General features: G+C 36.0%; 1 protein-coding gene across 1 annotated transcript in view; it reads right to left on the reverse strand.

Annotated features, from left to right (window-relative positions):
- EXOC2 (exocyst complex component 2) overlaps positions 1–19,049 on the reverse strand; it is a 129,375-nt gene that overhangs the window by 72,346 nt on the left and 37,980 nt on the right. Inside the window, exons 7-11 of the mRNA XM_085220289.1 lie at positions 9,463–9,543; positions 5,513–5,658; positions 5,333–5,414; positions 4,768–4,870; positions 1,052–1,170 (exon numbers count right to left, since the gene is read on the reverse strand). Coding sequence (XP_085076415.1) covers positions 1,052–1,170; positions 4,768–4,870; positions 5,333–5,414; positions 5,513–5,658; positions 9,463–9,543 — 531 coding nt within the window. The remainder of the gene's footprint in view (positions 1–1,051; positions 1,171–4,767; positions 4,871–5,332; positions 5,415–5,512; positions 5,659–9,462; positions 9,544–19,049) is intronic.

A 19,049-nucleotide genomic window follows, 5' to 3' on the forward strand; every position in this document is an offset into this window, starting at 1 on the left:
TACTGTAAGGTATAACTTACTGACATCACTGTCAGTAAGGGTGTTAAGCACCCTGTGAACCCTACACCTGAAGTCATAATCTCTGCTTAAGAAGAAAGTGTAAGCATGCTGCAGCAATTAATTTCACAGCACTTATCTGCCACAGCTCTAAGTAAAACTCTTGTGCTTCTCAGAAGAGAACACCTTTCTTGGTTTGGGATACACAGCAACAACACTAAACATGGGAATTACCTACAAGCCACCTCAGATTCCAATAAGCATACTCATTTCAGGAATATCAGCAAACTTGTTAAGACTTCTTGAGAAACAATACAGTATTTTCACTTTCTAATCCAGGTTACAAATTTTACTACTAGAAACACCAGATAGTCTCCTGCCTACCTATTCCATTTTGAAAATACAAAGATGTGATGGTTTATGACTGGGAGCTCAATTGCTGCCACACCTGAAAAAATATATGAGGGTCCATTTCTTCAAGGAACAACACTGGCAAAACTAGACAGAATACAACTAAGTATTCATATAGCTCTTAATGTAAAATGGACAAACTGAATGCTTAAGATAATCTCACAGGTCTGTGCCTGAATGAGAAGAATCAGTTTTGAAACTGCACTGGTAAAAAAGAATAAGAGAACCCTGTGTCATCATTTACTGCATACCAAGAAATAATACTTCAGCATATGGTACTTCAATGTCCTCCATAACCATACACTATCAGCATACAGTACGAAGAAGAAATATATAATGGTGGATTTAATGTGAACTTCTAGTAATATTTCCAGAGGACAGTAAACCTCAGATATATGATTGAAATTTAATGCTTTTCCCATTTAAGAAACTTACATGTTCTAAGTTAAACAAAAACAAAATTCCAACAGATACTTTCTTTTTATAATAAAGAAAAAAAAATAATTCAGCTTTGTGAAAAGCTATCAAAATTAAGCAGAGAACAAAAAAAAAGTGTCATTCACACACTATAACTTGTCAAAGAAAAGGCAATGCCAAATTCCTAAGTGTCAAACACGCATATATAATAAAAACATATCCTTGCCTTTTTGCTCTTTAACATAGCTCTCCTTACAGTTGTGCATGAGCTGTAGAATCCACTGATGCTGAGCACCAATGCACTGCCAAGCAGGGTCCCCAGGCGCATGAAGATCAGAAAGATATCTGTAAAATCCAGTCCAAAAATCACAGCTCTGACTTGACGCACTAAAGGCTTCATTAAAACAGAAATATCTTTATATATATTTATACACATACATATACACAGATGTATAATTTTAAAAATTCAAGAACTTGCACCCAATGCAAATGCGAACTTTGCATTCTCGCTTCCTAATTTAGTGAAGCAAAATTTCAGCAAAAAACTCTTATAATAATAATCAAAAGCATATCTACTGAATATCAGATTAATACGTATTTTCTGTCGTGCCTCTAGAAGCGTTCTCTGGTAACCAAGACCTTTATCTGTCAAAGTTGCAGATCAGTATTTCTTTTTTTACTTGAAACCACTAATGACATCTCAAGCATATAAAATATGGTATTTTGCTCCCCACTTTGCATGTCTCAGTTGGAACAGGCAAGTACAGAAGGAATTAATTTTTGGTGGCTCATTAATCCTAGCACAGATGTGCACAGGCAAATGTAAACTAAGCTCCTGGTTGTGGTTTTTTTATTCTCCATTAGGATGCACACACACTGTGGTAGTGTATCTTATATGTATATATATACACACACACACTCACATACACAGGTTGCTCCAAAAGTAATGCCTCCCCTGTTTATTTTGCTACAAAGAGCAAATTCTCATCTACATAACACTGTTTTTCACCAGTCACCACCATTAGCTATTTTCACCAGTAATAAACAAGAGCCTGCATGCTATGCTCTCAAAAATCCGTCCCAGTGGAGGTGACTCACTGTGACCACTGCTGAAATGCATCTCCCACTGCCTCACTGTGCTCACACCCACTGTTTGCTCTCCAGAAATACTCAGGAACATCAATGAATGTCAATGAGTGCCATTTTTTCCCACATGGAGGAATCTAATGACACACCTTTACTTCGTGCTTTCATCCCCATTTCCACGTCAGATGCCATTCTGTCACACTGCCTCTTTGTTGCCCTCTGTCTTATGGCAACAAATAGAGCATTGGTGGGATTGCCATACCACCACCATCTACTTCTGAAGCCACAGGACAATACGAAAACCAGGAGTCATTACTTTTGGAGCTGCTTGCACGTATTATCTTCTACGTATATAGAGTAATGAAAAGGATTAACAGGTTGCCCAGAGAGGCTGTGGAGCTTCACTCCTTGGAGATGCTCCAAAGTCATCTGGACATGGTTCCGGGTAGCCCAGAGGGTGTCTCAGCTTGAGCAGTGGTTCAACCAGATGGTCTCCCAACCTCAACCATTCTGTGCTGTCTGACAGGGGTTCTTAATTACTGAAAGTAAAAAAACTCAAACATTCTGTCTTTGGGGAGAGACGAGTATCAGAAGTCAGCTTTTTTGATTCCTAAGAGAACACAGAAGCAACATAATCTAATGTATGGCATTCATGACTACATGACTACAGTACTGTCAAAAGAGTATTTTCAAAAAACAGCAGCTGCTCTCCTATTTGATGTGCTCCATTATATTCTGCATTAAAGAGACACAGGACAAATTCAAAAATTCAAGATGCATAAAATGAAGTACTCTGACTTCTCTTAAGCAGTGCAGTGAATGTTTAACTCCTTCATAGAATTGATGTTACTATAATAATGCCTAAAGTTCATTAGGACTGCATTGCAAAAATTCATCTTCCTTGTCTGCAGTACTTTCACAAACAAAATAAACTGTCAAAGTACAACTGGTGGGATAGATGAGAACATTACACAACCAACCATTTTGACAGGGTGGTATTTATAAACGATGAGCTCAAGTCTTTCCTCAACATTTAGGGGGACTTTAGTCATTGTTTAGATACAAAGTTAAAAAAAAAAAAAAAAAAAGAATACCACTAGCATTGGAAATAATGCATCTCCTTGCTTGTTCACTGATATGTTAAACAGTTTCTGAAAAGTATAAAAAAATTACCACTGTAAAATGCAGTAAAAATAAGGGGAAAATATGGACTGAAGCTTAATCATGAAGTCTGTATATGTATATATGCACACACACTCATACATACACATGTCTATACACATATAGATATATACGAATATCTGAGGATTGGTAAGAGCACAGTATTTCAGATCTTGCCCTGCCTTAGATATTGGAGGCATACAAAAGGAACATATCCAGGAAGGAAAAAACCTCTAAAAAGCAGCATTTTCTATGCAAATTATTTTACAATTAGGATTTTTTATATCTTCATTTAACCAAAGTGCTCACACGTAAGCTTTCTTCACACCTTGCATCCAGGAAACTTACACTAGAATAATCACATCAGCGTAACTAGAGTAATGAATTTAATTTAATGGATTTTTATGTTGGGCTTTTTAAAATTTTTTATCACAAAATTATTTCAGATTTGTATACTTCTTGCTCTCCTGAATTATACTGTCCTACACTTGGAATACATCTGGTTACATTAACAAAGTTTGTTTTAATGTAGACAGGGATAGTCTCACAGACTCGATAAATCTCAAGATAAGGGGCTGAAAAAAAAACTTAAAAAACAGAACAAAACAAAAAACATGCACAGAAGCATATACAGATCATTCTTCTGAACAATCTGCAGATGAGTTTGTAAGACTTGGCTTAGATAAGTAAGTTATTTTTAAGGTTTTCAAGTCTGAAATAGAAAGAAACAGTAGCCTTTTTCAAGACACACAAATGTTTAACACTACTCAGCTTAAAATACAACTCTAACAAATATGCAATATTTACATGGCACCTAGAAGAATGAGAAGGGCTCTACCTAAATGCACACTGGTCACTGTCCTCATAAACTGATATAAAGTAAAAGGGCAAAAGACTCCAGCACTCCTTGCCTGTGAAATTGGGCTGGGTGAGTACAAAAAGCATTGAAGACTTCACATGGGTGTCACATTTCTAAGAATACTAACTTTTAAGATAAGTGAAAAAATCACTGAGAATATCAAGCCACACTGAGAGTCCTACTAACACTCAGGGCTCAAAAGCTTCCTAGTAAAGTCATCAAATGTTTCTAAACTCTAAATCCTTCTCCAAGGATTGTAAAGCTGGCTAAGGTCTACCGTGAGGAGAAGGTCCAACCAATTCATGTTAGTATTCCTACCACTGGCTTGGACATAACCTTTCAGAATGAAAGCAAATATAGGAATTTTAATGAAAACTAGGGAACTGGTAAGCATTCATGAAATGTAAAGGAAATTCATTATTTAGAATGAACAGTAAAAGAGTCAAAACCAAATTTAAATTCAAGTCTGGATTAAAACCTTTCTATTATCTGACTCAAAATGATGCAATTTCAACACCAAGCTGAAATGTAGTACAAGTTAATATGCAGTCCGTTTTGAGATCTGCATCTTGTAAGTGATTGTTTCATACATAGTTTACAATGAGATAATTTAGAAAAAGGAATGAATCTAAACATACCTTCATGATTTTTAAAAATTACAATCTAAATCACTCCATAAACAATCAAACATCATTATAGATTCATAAAATCATGACATAATCTACTTTCAGGTTTAGAATCAGTATTCAAACTATCATAAAAATAGTCACTACCCTACTTAAGAAACATTAAAATATACACCATAAATCTGAAGAAGACAAAAGCTAAATGATTACCTTATATAACGTTTCTGATCATGCAGTGTTGATGGAGTTTCGAGGAGTTTATCCAACAGAAGTTCTCTTAAAGCTTCTATTCTAGTTTCAACTTCAGCATAATCTAGGGGTGAGGAGAGAAAATAAATCTAATCCGCGTCTTCAGCAGTAGCATGAACTGAAAATTACATTATTTTTCTAGGACATCAGACACTTTTGGATTTATTATGGAAAAAATTTAAAACATGAACCTGACATTTGCATATACAACAGATCTATGAAAAAAGATCATACTTTGAAATCTTTCCAACAGTGTGTCAGAACTATTCACAGTCCCATTTTTAGTCATTGTAACTCTTTTTTCTCCCCCCAAATGTCCAGTCTTAGTAAGTAAATTTGGCTGTGATTTCATACTTTGAAGAATATACTTCAATATATTGCTTAGAAGATCTGCTAGAGATATTGTTTAATTGTTCCTATATATACATAACTTTTAAGGATTCAAACCACAGCTCTCTTTAAACTACTATGTGCTTTTTAGCTTGTATGTTGAGAAGAAACAGAAGTAATACAATACATATCTTACATTTTTTGAATACTTGAACCTCTGTCTTTCCAAAGAGCGACTTTGCTTTTTCGTAGTCATTAATAACCACATCATAATCACCCTTAAAAACAACAATAAAAAACAAATAAGAAGCATTTACATTTGTTAAAAGGTAACAGTAATTTCAGCAGAAAGAGAAGTATTTTTAAAGGTTTATACCTTCTGGATATTTCTTTCTATATTCAATGGGAGGTTGAAAAGAAATTTAAAACGCTGAAGAACATTGAGTGCATTTCTTGTTGAATCAGCTTTATCCTTGCGGCCCAGCACTTCTTGGAATAAAGTATCTGCTGTGTTGCTGGCTCCTATTTTAAAAAGGAAGAATTTAAGGGAAATTAGAGCAAGTAATTGGATTAAATCATATGCAGATTTTCCTCACTTTAATGAATGGCATCATCATCTAAGCTTTTTAGAGAAAATGAGTAATTATTGCTAAGTTTTTATTGTTTCTTCTGTTCAACAGTTCTAACATTTTACAACTGATGAAATACTATTTCAGAAGGAACTACTTAGCATTTTAATGTGGTAAGACCCCTGTGCAATTAAAAACAATCACTCAAATGCTTAACTTTGTTGCAGATATTTTATAGTTTGCTTTGGCTCGAGATCTACATTTTTACAACTAAATTATGCATCTCAGGATATGGAAAAAGTCAGAGAAAGTTTTCTCTATTAGAAAAGTATAATTTCATTATGTTAATTAATGCCACAGCTTCCAGAGTTAGGACTGTAAATTCTGCAAACTTTATGCATTCTCAAATTAATTCTTAAATATGATTAATAATGTTTGATTTCAGTGAATCACTTTTAGAAATACTGATGATTAAATCATAGACAATGGCGTGACTGAAAAATTAACTGGTTGGTCACTGTAACAGAATGAATAATTGTAGTCTTCACAGTGCATTAAAGCCCTGTTTTGTTTCATCATATACAGGATCAAGTCTAGGACAGTAATTTCATGCAATTACATTTCTTCATTATTTGTGGATATTCTTCAATACAGAAATCCTCAGAACCTTTTATAATGAAACTATAATGCATTCTATCTTGCAACAAAGTTTTTCCATACTTCCTGAGAGAGTAACAGTATTTCATTTATATTCGCACGCGATTATTTGCATTTGTCAACTCGTGACTTACTTTTAATTAACCAATAAAAGAAAAAAAGAACTGGAACTGTTTTAGCTTTTTTTGATCATTGCATGTAAAAGTTTCTACATTATCTGGTCTAGTGACTATAATTTAAGCAAAGATGAAAAAAATTACATCAGTCTCACTGGGTGGCTTGCATGCCATTTTCTCTAGTCAACACTGTGGGTGGCCTGTTCATGTTAAAAGTAGTCTTTGTAAAATAATTGTTATATCTAAATAATGTTTAAACTTCGTTGAAATTTTGAAGCCCTGATGTAAAAAAATATTTTGTCGGACAGCTATTCCTACTATATACCATTTAATATAAAATACTTTAACCCATTATGGAGAAATACACAATGAAAACAGCTAGCTGGATATCTAAATACAGATCACTGATGAAGTTTGATTTTATTTTCTCTTGATGCTTTAAAAAAATGTTAATTTTTGAGTTGAGTAAATACATTCGGTTTGTTTGAACTCATATGCTTCTCATGCATTCCATTAACAGTCAAGAAGAAATGTATTGTATTCGCAAAGTAAAGTTTTATTCACAGAACAATATTTCTTTAATTCAATGCCTTATCAAATGTCTAATTATTTTTTTCAAAGGCAATTAGCAACCGCAGCAACTGCACAGTGATTTCCATTTTTAGTTCAAAACTACACATTTATCTCTATAAAATTAATGATGTAAAAATCCTCAATTTAAGGAAATTATTTTACTTCTTTTCTGTTTTACTCAGAAAATGAAATATGGTAAATCAAATGCCTTAATTCAATACTTTGTTCAGAATAGGTTTCTCTTTTAGGGCTTAGAAAAACATTGTAAAATCTCTTCCTTTCTCTGTTCTTCCCAAATCCCTTCTACATTAACAATTTATCTGTTCACTAGTAATGAATAATCTAAAAGTAAACTAGGAAGTTCATGGATAAAGAATGACTGATTGTACTTTCCAAATAGACAAAATACTCTGTGCAAATTAATAAAAAAAGCTCTTGTTATCCAACAGTTGTCTTACATAGAACCTGTCAAAAACAAGACATAATGGAATTTGACTGACCTCCTGTAAGAGGCAATTCTTTGTGAAATTAAGTGCGGCCTATAGTATGTTTTTGTTAATGTACATTCTGTAAGTTATTTACCAATTATATCTAGCAATCTAGCAGAAATTGCAAGCAGCTACAATTCTACCTACTAAAGAAGATTCTACTTCTACTAACTTATGACATTTCAATCCAATAATTTGGCACATTCTCTTAGCATGCTTAGTAGGTGTAGAAAGCATCCTTTGTCTTAGGAGTTTGAATCAAGCTTTCAACATCAATTGTCTTTTCATAGATTGTAGGTGCATATCTTAAATGTAAAATTCAATTGAAGATTTGAAGTCATTTTTGAAAGCAGACCCTGTAACTCAAGGATTACAGCAGCACTTGAAAGCCTGTTCTTTGCAGAGTAGTAACTAAGGACACTTTTGAATGGTCAGACAAGAAACAAAGCTTTGATCCTAAACTACTTTGCATAATATTATTTACTCTCTTTAAATCCTTGTATTCCTACCCCCCTGCCTTCCACCCATCATGACTTGCAAAGTATCAGAAGGAAAAGCAGCCAATTTTTTTTCACAGCGGAGCCAAACTTAATAACACTCTGAAGTGGCTGGCAGAAGTTCCTCTACAGATCCAGTCTGTAAAAGACAATCTGCATTATCTGCATATAGATTTCAGCTATCAAGTGGAAAAGTGGTTATATATTATATATATATTACATTATATATTATAATAGTACATACAAAAATGAGTCATGAATCTTGAAACTGCACTTTTTTGCCTTTTTATGTTATGTAATGTCATGTAATTTTGTCAAAGGAAAAGTGCTCTCCAAAGGATCTGCACTGAGTGCTTGACATGGCATAAACACATAACTAGAGATAGCACTAGCAATTCCAGCAAATGTTTCTTTCTCCTACCTCTTACACACAAAAACATTCAGCCTGCATATTATATTTCGCACATGCAAACACACATTATCTTCTTTATAGCAATTGTGTGTGCATGTGGTTGTTTTTTTTTGTTTGTTTGTTTTGTTTTTTTTTGGAATAATGTTCAGCCCACATCATTACTGAAAAAGCTAGAGCTGTTCACAAAAAAAAAAAAAAAGCCTGCTTTATTTGTGCTCCACACAAAAACACACACAGTCACAGCTTTCTTCATACAAGAGAACAAAAACAGTGAACTTCCATGTCACTCTCTTGATTTCACAAAACAGACTCAGACTGAGTCAGCTATCTGCATGTCACTGCTGCTTATTGATACAGCACTAATGGAAACATCCCTTCCTCTGTGAAAAAAATCACAATGAAACAAAGTAAAATTATCTTGGCAGAAGTCCCAGAATTAAAAAAGTAACTTTTTGATCTGCTGAAACACATACCAAACTGCACTGAATTCAAGCCACTTGTCTCAATGCGATCTTACAGCTAATACAGAGAAAAGAAAGTACCAAGAGCTTTTCAAAGTTTCTAAAACAAATGCTAGTTCCAAGTAGTCTAAATGATAACACAAAGTGAGAAAGATTCTGTTAACAGATCTTGTTTCTGCAAACAGTTTGGGTTTTTTTCCCTCTTGCTCAAATGTCTTACGATCTCGGTACTTGGCTTAGCTCATCCTTCTACGGCTCCAGCTATGCATAATATCTCCGCTGTTTTCTCTGTACACTTGTAACTGAGATACACCTAAAATTCATTTAAAGAAAATGCTCTAGACTTCCTTTATTTTGACCTCTGATGGTCATGGCAAAAACTGCCACTTATTCAAAAGGTGTTCCATCGCACCTAGAATAGCTACCATCAAACAAGAAGTAGCAAGAGAGAATGCACTGTTTTCTACATTCTGCCATATTCTGAGGAATATAGTAAAGCTTGTTAGAAAGTCCAACATCCAGAAATAGTTGCTGCTGGAAGGACAAAACTTACTGTTCAGTACATTCTCCAGTTTTTGCGTCATGGATCCTTCTACTTTTTCCGTTCCATCCGCTTCCAGTTTTTGATGGATTGCTGGAATAAAGTGTCTAGTTAAAATGCAGAACATTTTAATAGGTGGGAATACATTACATCAAAGTGACACTTCTAAACATTTTTTAAAATTCAATATAAAGTGTTATTTTTCTTGTTAAACATAAAAAATACAAACGTTTCATCGCAGCAGAGTCTAGTGGAGGACAGGGCTCAGAGCCAGACACTGCAGAATTTTAACCATTACTTTAACAGAGATTTACTCTACATTCTTGAACAAATCACTAATGCTCAAGAAAAAAAAGGAGATCAGGGAGGCAAAATAATTGCATTTTGCTATCTTGTAGTACAAGTACTAATCATTTAGTATTCTGGAAAGTAAGCATAATTCAAGCACAAAATAGTTACAGTCTGCAGAGCAAAATTTGTATGCTGGTCACACTGAAAAGGAATTTCCAGTAATTAAAGGCTACAAAAAATAGTCACAGGGAATCTGAGTGACCCCAACTCAGACTTTACATATATCATATATAAAGTAATTATTTAAAAATGGTATTTCCCCTTAAAAACTTTAATTTGTTAGACTGTGTAAAATCCTCCACCAATCAAAAGCTCCTGTTGCTTTAGAAAAAATTGAGACTACTAAAAAGCCTCCTACCACTGACTGCTTGTTCTCAATAGAGTAATCTGAAGTTGATCTACCTTGAAAACAGTGATGTTGGTCACTGTTTTTAAGTGAATAATAATGTATTTTAGTTCAGACCACAAACACAGTTTTGAAAGTAATCTCTCAGTTGTCTCAGCCTATCTTCGTTTACTTCGCAAGGCAAGGTTTCTCAAACGAATTCTCCTAACTTAACCAGGATACGCACTCCATGAGTTTGTCTAATGTACTCCAGCTGATTCCTGCAATTCAATCCAAAGGATGAATCCCTACTTGGTGGTATGTAGGTGCAGACCAAAGACAAAGTGAACACCTCCTTAGTTAGGCAATCCTACGGCATCAGTCCTGCTGTGAACAGTGAGAGAAGGTGGCTATTCTGAAAGAGGTTAGCTTTTTCTTTATGAGTCTCCAAAACTTGCTCAAAGGAAGAATTTTCATTTAAAAAAGCCAAGGGGGAAAAAAGGAAAAGTGCCAATTCCAATTATCTTAAATGCTTAAATTTGACTCTTCAAATGGATCATACATATAGGATCTCAATAAGCTTTGCCTTCATGACAATGCGACAGCACTTTCACTTTTGTTATTTAACTTATTAGAGACAAAAAAATAATAATCTAGATTTAGGATCTTAAGACAACACTTTTAACAAAATGATCTGAAACTAACAGATCCCTGTATATTTTAAGGAACAACAACAAAAATCTATCCTACAGATTGTGCATCCTTAACAATAGTATATTATTTTACGTGTGACATAAACACCACTTACCTGTAAGAATATATCTACAATTTTGTAGCAAAACCACTAAGGGTTCTAATGATATTATTCCATTTATATGCATAGTTGGGTTTGTGTGCAGCCAATTATACTCTTTGCCATTAAAAACTGAAAGGCATGTTCTGAACTGAACAGCAACCACAACATAAGCATATATTTTTCAAGTCAAGTGTTGCAAATACTACTGGAACTGTATCAAAGTGTAATGATAGGAATTTAAATATTTTAAACTCATTCAACAGAACATTTTTCTGAAAAAATGCTTTCTACTTGGATGTAGATTTAAGAGAAAAAGTTAGTTATATATTGTTTCAAGGGTTCTTAAAATTAACTACTGTGGAATAATTAATTACGTAGCAGTAATTGCTAACTAAATGATTACAATCTTACTCCTGAAGGGGACACACCTCAAAATGTCCAAGACCAACCATAACATCTGAAGTGCTATCAAAACCAGCTTTTATTGCAAATACATGCAAAATATGGTGAAGATTTCCTTTAATAAGCAGAACAAGAAGTTTTGAAAGAGAATGAATTACCATGTTACCAATTTTAAAAATGTTAAGATATGAACTGCATGTTTGTTGTTTTTTATTTTATTTTGAAGGAAACTTATTTAGACTTCTGTCATGATCATTCACCAGTTCCTGAAATTTTTAAAGCTCATCTTCTCCAAGCAGTTCTCTTTCACATCTCCCTGCGATGAGAATACACACTAGAAGCACTATTCCCTCTTCTTCCTTTCAAAATGAATGTAACATTTTTCACCATGGTAGTATTTAAAGCCTGTCACTCAGCATGCAGTATTTGAGATTCTTAGTTTCAGAACATCGGTGATGTAAACGTAGGAAAAACTGTCACATTAAGTCAACTCATATATGTGCTCAGACAGAAAATTATGCCAACAATGCAAACAAAAACCAGAGTATTAAGTTTCAGAGAGGTGAAAAACACTGTGGAGTACAGGTAAAGGCATACTAACAGGCAGGATAAACCAAGAGAGTTTTGGACCACTGTCTAAAATAAAGTATCTTAGAACATACTGAATAAAATGTGTGGAGCTACCTAAATTACTCTGAGTGCACAAAAAGGAAATTGCTGCATTCCTTTTATATGTTTAATACATTACTTTCTTCACCTAAGCTATTTTTACACTTTGTATTCAAATTTTGCAATAAGTGCATTCATACGTATGGCAAAGTGGGCTTACAAGAAAAGTTTTCAAAGTAAAAAACAAAGTACACGTTCCTTCTATGAGAATCAGACAAAACGTCTCTGAGTTAAAAGTTCAGTCAAGCAAAACACTACGCAGTCAAGGAAAATACGCGTAGACCTAATCTGATTGGAAGGAATACAAAGATACTCAAAATGCCCTTTTTTGTCTTAGACCAAGTCCATGCAGTAGTGGGCTGCTGCTGCCTAGGACAGTCCTCTTCAACACTTGCACCTACATGCTTTGCTGAATCTACCAATCACATGGCTGTAGTGCAGGAAAGGTGAGATAATCTGGTGGAAAATTAACTTGGTAAAGAAAGGAGTTTTCTTTATTTATTAGTGAACTTGCCTAATCCTTGCCTTGGCTGCACTACTGCCATACCAGCAGAGAGGAAGGAGCACAGGGCTGATGGAAAGCCAGCTTATATTTTCCACACTAGCCACTTGAACTGCAGTTTCATTCTGCAGACAGCGATGAATAGACAGTAAGAAGGGCTCCCTTTGGAGGGCTAAAGAAAGGAGGGTTGGGCAGGATATTTTTCTTGAACTACCAGTTACCCTTGTCTTAGTTGGATTAACAGTAGGAAACTTAGGACAGACTGTTTACCATTACTGATAAATTTTACTGTGAGTAGCACAGAATAAACGAGCAGAGGATCTGGTCTAGATGCTTTAACCAGGGCCAGAAAATTAACTGTGTTTTGTATTATCTTTGCCTGTATGTGCTCAAGTTGTTCAGTTAAGTAAGAATATTTAAAGGCTTGCAAGCTTCACAGCTACAGCAATATAACTAACTTGTAATAGTGAAGAGACAAGTTTAGAGCTCAAAATCTTCTGCCTATGACTAAATTCTTCAATCAGTTATTTTTTTTCCCCAAAACATATGCAAAGTTCAGCCTGGCAAATAAACGATAGCACAGGCCTTGCAGTAAAATAAACTAGCAATTAATTTATTGTTGCTTGTGTTGAAAACAATTTTATTTAATCTAAGGAAGGATATGGTTTACTACTTGGCAAATGTAAATCTGTAGCAAATTAAACTACACTTCCAAGGTTATACAGTTCCTGACTCACCAAAGGCATTCTTGATTTACTCATTAGATATATAAAAAACATACTTTGAGCTAAACACCAAGAGTAGTATTCTAAAAACATCTTCAGTCTAACTCATCTTGAAGTGACACACATGCAACTTTTCTACTATTTTCTGATGAAAGGAGGTTATACATGCACTTAGCATATCTGAAAATCTAACCCTTTTGCACAAAATGGTTAAAGAAGAAAAAGTACCCAAAATGTACCAAAGCTTTTCAGTCAGATACAGAAATAGAAAAAAAAAAAAGAAGAAAAAGAACTGACAAAAAGGAAAGACTGACTCAGCAAAGTAGTTCAAAAGATCTCATGTGGTAACCATAAACAATTCGGCACCAAAGAACAATAATGAAAGGATGAAGAACACATGTTAACATGCTTCCAGCATTCATGGCAATGACTGAATGCCTTTGGTTTGCTTTTTAAAAAGATGTAACAATTTTCTGTAATTTGAACAAAACAACGTCACTGATGAGGACAGCACCAGTACATAGGATAAAAACTCTTCTGAACGGATTCAACAGGAGTGCGTAACCGTATATAGTGCATAATGCAGTACATACAGACAGCGTATCAGAAGCAGTGATAATACATTAGTTACTTTAGGTTTACATAATGAAAAGTTTGTTATTCTGGCCAATAGCCTGTACTGCTAAGTATAATTTTTTTCAGAGAATTTCCAGATATTTTTGTGAATTGCAGGCAAACTCGGCCTTATTTTGATAAACACTGCTAAGTCAAGCCAAAATACTGAAGTAAAGATAATATTCTCTTTAATTGCATTTTGTATTTTGTTTCTCTAGCATTTACTTTTTCAAGTTTAATTACACAACACTACAAAATTTTAAAAGAATAAAAAAAGAATAACCACAAAATTAAGGCACAGTGTCAGGAGGGGAAGTTTTATGCAAATAAGAGACCAAGTGTTGTTTAACAACAATGTGAGAGAAAAGTTAATAGACCTCACAGAGGATTATATATAAGCAAGTGTGACATTTTCAGGCAAATACTTCAAAAACAGACCTCAAAACAAGGTTTATTAGCATCTTTAGATCAACTAAGATTCAAGGACTGGACCTGGGCCCACACCAGGATGCTTGACAATTTTAGAGCATGAAAACTGCTATAATCTTCGTGTTCCTCATTTGAAGAGGGTCCAGAGGAAACCAACGAGGATGACTGAAAGGCCTGGAGCACCTCTCCTATGAAGATGGGCTGAAGGAACTGGGCTTGCTCAGCCTGGAAAAGGGAAGGTTACGTAGAGACCTCACTGAGGCTTTCCAATATTTAATATTTATAAACATGAAGGAAATCAACTTTTCACATGGGTAGATAGTGATAGGATGAGGGGGAATGGTTTTAAACTAAAGGAAGGCAGATTTAGATTAGACATCAGGGGGAAGTTTGTTACAGAGGGTGGTGAGGTGCTGGCACAGGCTGCCCAGAGACATTGTGGATGTGCTGTCCCTGGAGATGCTTAAGGCCTGGTTGGATGTGGCCCTGGACAATCTGATCTAGTACATGGGTCTAGCGGCTGGCAACACTGCTGTGACAGCAGCGTTGGAACTTGATGATCCTTGAGGTCCCTTCCAATCCAAGCCATTCTATGATTCTGTGATGATTCTAGGATCCTCCTTTTTTTATTATTATTTTATTATTTTTACTAACACAGTGCTAACCCTTCCGCATACATGAAAACTAACAGCAGAAATAAAATCAGCTTTCAAATGTTTCTTGTATGTTAAAAATTTCACTGAAATAAAAATTGAGTCATGCTCCATTCTCCCGCATAAGCTAGCAGCCCACGCCTTGGACAGGTACACTCGTGGCTGGGTACTGAACTGGCTGGAAGGTCGGGCTCAGAGAGTGGTAGTGAATGGAGCTAAATCCAGCTGGCGACTGGTCACAAGTAGTGCTCCCCAGGGGTCGGTGCTGGGGGCTGTCCTCTTCAACATCTTTATTGATGACCTGGATGAGGGCATTGAGTGTGCCCTCAGTAAGTTTGCGGATGACCTCAAGTTGGCTGGAAGTGTGAATCTGCCTGGGGGTAGCAAGGCATCTGCACAGGCTGGATAGCTGGGCTGAAGCCAATGGGATGAGGTTTAACAAGGCCAAATGCCGGGTCCTGCACTTTGGCCACAACAACCCCAGGAAATGCTACAGGCTTGGGGTGGAGTGGCTGGCAGACTGCGTAGACGAAATGGACCTGGGGGTATTGATTGATGCTGGGCTGAACATGAGCCAGCAGTGTACCTAGGTGGCCAAGAAGGCCAATGGCATCCTGGGCTTGCATCAGGAACAGTGTTGCCAGCAGGAACAGGGAAGTGATTGTCCCCCTGTACTCGGCTCTGGTGAGGCCGCACCTCCAGTACTGGGTCCAGTTTTGGGCCTCTCACTGCAAGAAAGACATTGAGGTCCTGAAGCAGGTTCAAAGAAGGGCAACAAAGCTGGTGAGGGGTCTGGAGCACAGGCTTCAGGAGGAGTGGCTGAGAGAGCTGGGATTGTTCAGTCTGGAGAAGATGAGGCTCAGGGGAGACCTTATTGCACTCTGTAACTACCTGAAGGGAGGCTGTAGTGAGCTGGGGGTTGGCCTCTTCTCTCGTGTAACTGGTGATAGAACAGAGGAAATGGCTTCAAGCTGTGCCAGGGGAGATTTAGGCTGGACATTAGGAAATACTACTTTTCTGAAAGAGTGGTCAGGCACTGGAATGGGCTGCCCAGGGAGGTGTTCAAGGAATGTTTGGATTTTGTGTTGAGGGACATGGTTTAGTGAGAACTATTGGTGATAGGTGGATGGTTGGACTGGATGATCCTGAAGGTCTTTTTCAACTTTGGTGTTCCTGTGTGATTCTGTGTGAAATTAAGCTGATTATCTGTAGGTTAAGTCTGACCCAAATTTAATCAAAGGTCATTTTTTGCATACTTTTTATCAACTGCAACATTTACTACATGAAAGCAGCAAGTGCAAAGCTGGTCTTTCCTTTTATGCTTTTTAATATTTTTCAAATGTAAACAAATTTTCATTTACCTGAAAATCCCAGATTCATAGAACACAACAGACAGCTAAAAGCTGTCATGACTTCACCTATTTGGAGAAACTCTGCTAGTAGTTACTGTTAACAGCTTACATCTCTAAAAGGAGCACTGCTTAAAAGGAAACAGTATGAGCATTCAGCATAAAAACAGGTACAGGCTTGGGCAACAGAAACTTCACTCTGGACAGAGACTATTCCTGTTTTCCACTTGTTCTAATGATACTACCTCTTTGCTTGAGACACTGAAAAAAATTATTAGAAAATGCTATGCCAGAACCTTATTTTTTATGAAGGTTATGTTAATAGAAGAATTCGTGTACTACGAAAGTTCATTGTAGGTATTGTATAAAGAGGAAGCACCCATTTGACACTAAACTACCCATCACCATTTACTTATTTGACGCGAAAAGTTTTATCAGGTCATCTTCATCTCAGTAGGCAGTGTTCATTGCAAGCTCACGTTTTCCTTGCTATGTTTAGCATTGCAGTAATAAGTTTTCAAGAAAAAAACTGTAATGGGAAACAATTCATTTTCCCATTATGCCTAGCTGATCAATAATTCCCATAAACACAAACACAAAATATATGGTAATGAGAGTGGAATTGCTTCTTATTCAGCATACATATAATGTGGCACAAATACCTTAATCCTTCAGATATGAGTATCCCTTGGAAAACTCCATGGTGAACTCAGAGCATATCAGCTATTGTTTCATGGCTACTCAGAGGCAGGATCTTAATTCTTAAATCATGTAAGCTGCATCTACTATTGAGCGCATGCATGCACATGAACTGTAACTCTGAGGTGGCCTGATGTGCTGTCAGATATATGGCATACGCACAATATCCAAGCTTATCACAGGCCGCTTGTTTCCACAGCCCCATTCTTTCTTGTTCTCTACAAATTTCCATATTGAAAATTACCAGGAATAATTCTACACGGTTCTTACTCTATGAAGCCTGTATTCCATTGCTTGAAGCAGGAGGGAGACGATAACGTTAATAGCAATGCCACACTGAAAACACTGAACACAGACCTATTCTACCTTTTTAAATTCAGCTGTATGACCTTGGGTGCTAATCATGTGTTTGAATTTGGTTTAAGCAAATGCTTAGGTCTAAAGAAATATTGAATTTAAAGCTCAAACTCATTTTAGATATCCATGCTTCGAAGAACACACCGCATTGTCTTTATTTGCCAATAAGAACGTCATACTTGCATGTTTTTATGGAATTGAGCAACTGAAGTGGCCATTATTTGTTTATTTATTTTTTACTGTCATCACTAAAATAAAAAGAAGCTCTGCAGTCTAAGGTTTCTAAAGCACTTCTAAAGAAGTACATTCAAAGTAAATTCATTTTCTAGCTTTCCAGACGATTCTGTGTGGAACACAATTTGCTTATGGTAGTAAAACATTATATCTCTACAAGTATATAAACAGTAGCCCTTTTAGGAATGCTGCTTTCTAGATTGCAATTAGAATTATGGGAAATAAATCAGCTGAACTCTGTGATGTTGACAAGTGGGTCAAGCTTATGTGGCCAGTCCCCCTCAACTCAGCTTACAGCTCCCTTCAGCTGATGAAACAAACTTCCCGTTGAACATCTCTGCTGTGACACAATCACTGTCAAACTGTCAGCCAAGCTAGCAGACAGCGAGACATGCGGATCTGATAAGGCAATTCTATTTTCCAAGAAATTAAACCAAACAAACAAGGGTTCTGGCTTATTCAACCGCTTATTTTCTTAGCAAACCCTTTCCAACTCACGTAACATAACAGAATCATAGAATCACAGAATGGCTTGGATTGGAAGGAACCTTAAAGATCACCTAGTTCCAACGCCTTTACCACAGGCAGGGTAGCCAACCAACAAGCAACCTGGTATAAATCTCAGGCTTTTTGCTGCATTCTGGCGAAAATTTTAAAACCAATGTATATGTGTAATGCAATCTGACAGCACGCTTAAAATCAGACTGTTCTTACTGATCCCTGCTAGCGAAAAAGCTAAACAAAAAAATGAGTAGTACTTCAGAGTTTTCCTGATCGAGTTCTTATATTTGCTTTGTTCACAGTGTATGAGTTAAAAAAGCACATACAAACAGATATGCAAATAGATGAATATGAAACAGTAAAACAAGTGAGCTCCCTACAAAAAGTACCATCCTGTACCAACAATGCAGAGAGAACGAAGAGAAGTAACAACACACTACAAAATCCCACAGAGAAATGGAACTGATCTACAGTTTATAAGGCATAGTCACTGGGGCTGGAAAAATCACTCTAGGGTATCTGGAGAAGAAAACTGAATGCCTAAATTCTTCCCCATCAACATGCTCTCTTCAGAGAACATGTATGATTTTAGAATATCGTCCCAAAGGAATTGAATAATTACAATTAAAAAAAAGATAAAACAACAACTGAAACCGAATCCCAAGCAGCTCAGGGCATTTAAACGTCACTGGAAAACAGATAGAATGGTCTTCCCTTCAGACACTTTCCATTTGCAACAGTCCTATGTTCAGCAACAGTGACAGTTCATCAAATGGAGGCTGTGTCCCTATCAGCTTGTGATGAAGTCAGCTTACAGTTTTCAAACAAACTAATATTGATCTAGCTTTATGCAGATACAAATTCTAGGGGTATTTTTCTAAATTACAAAATAAAACAAATTCACCCTTGTGTGTGAACAGAAAAATGGCATCATATCATCTTGTATAAATGCTGTGTAGTCAGAATATATTGGAACTTTTAATTAATTATTC

This window comes from Meleagris gallopavo, chromosome 3 (assembly GCF_905368555.1).
Source record: "Meleagris gallopavo chromosome 3, MGAL_WU_HG_1.1, whole genome shotgun sequence".
Lineage (NCBI taxonomy): Eukaryota > Metazoa > Chordata > Aves > Galliformes > Phasianidae > Meleagris > Meleagris gallopavo.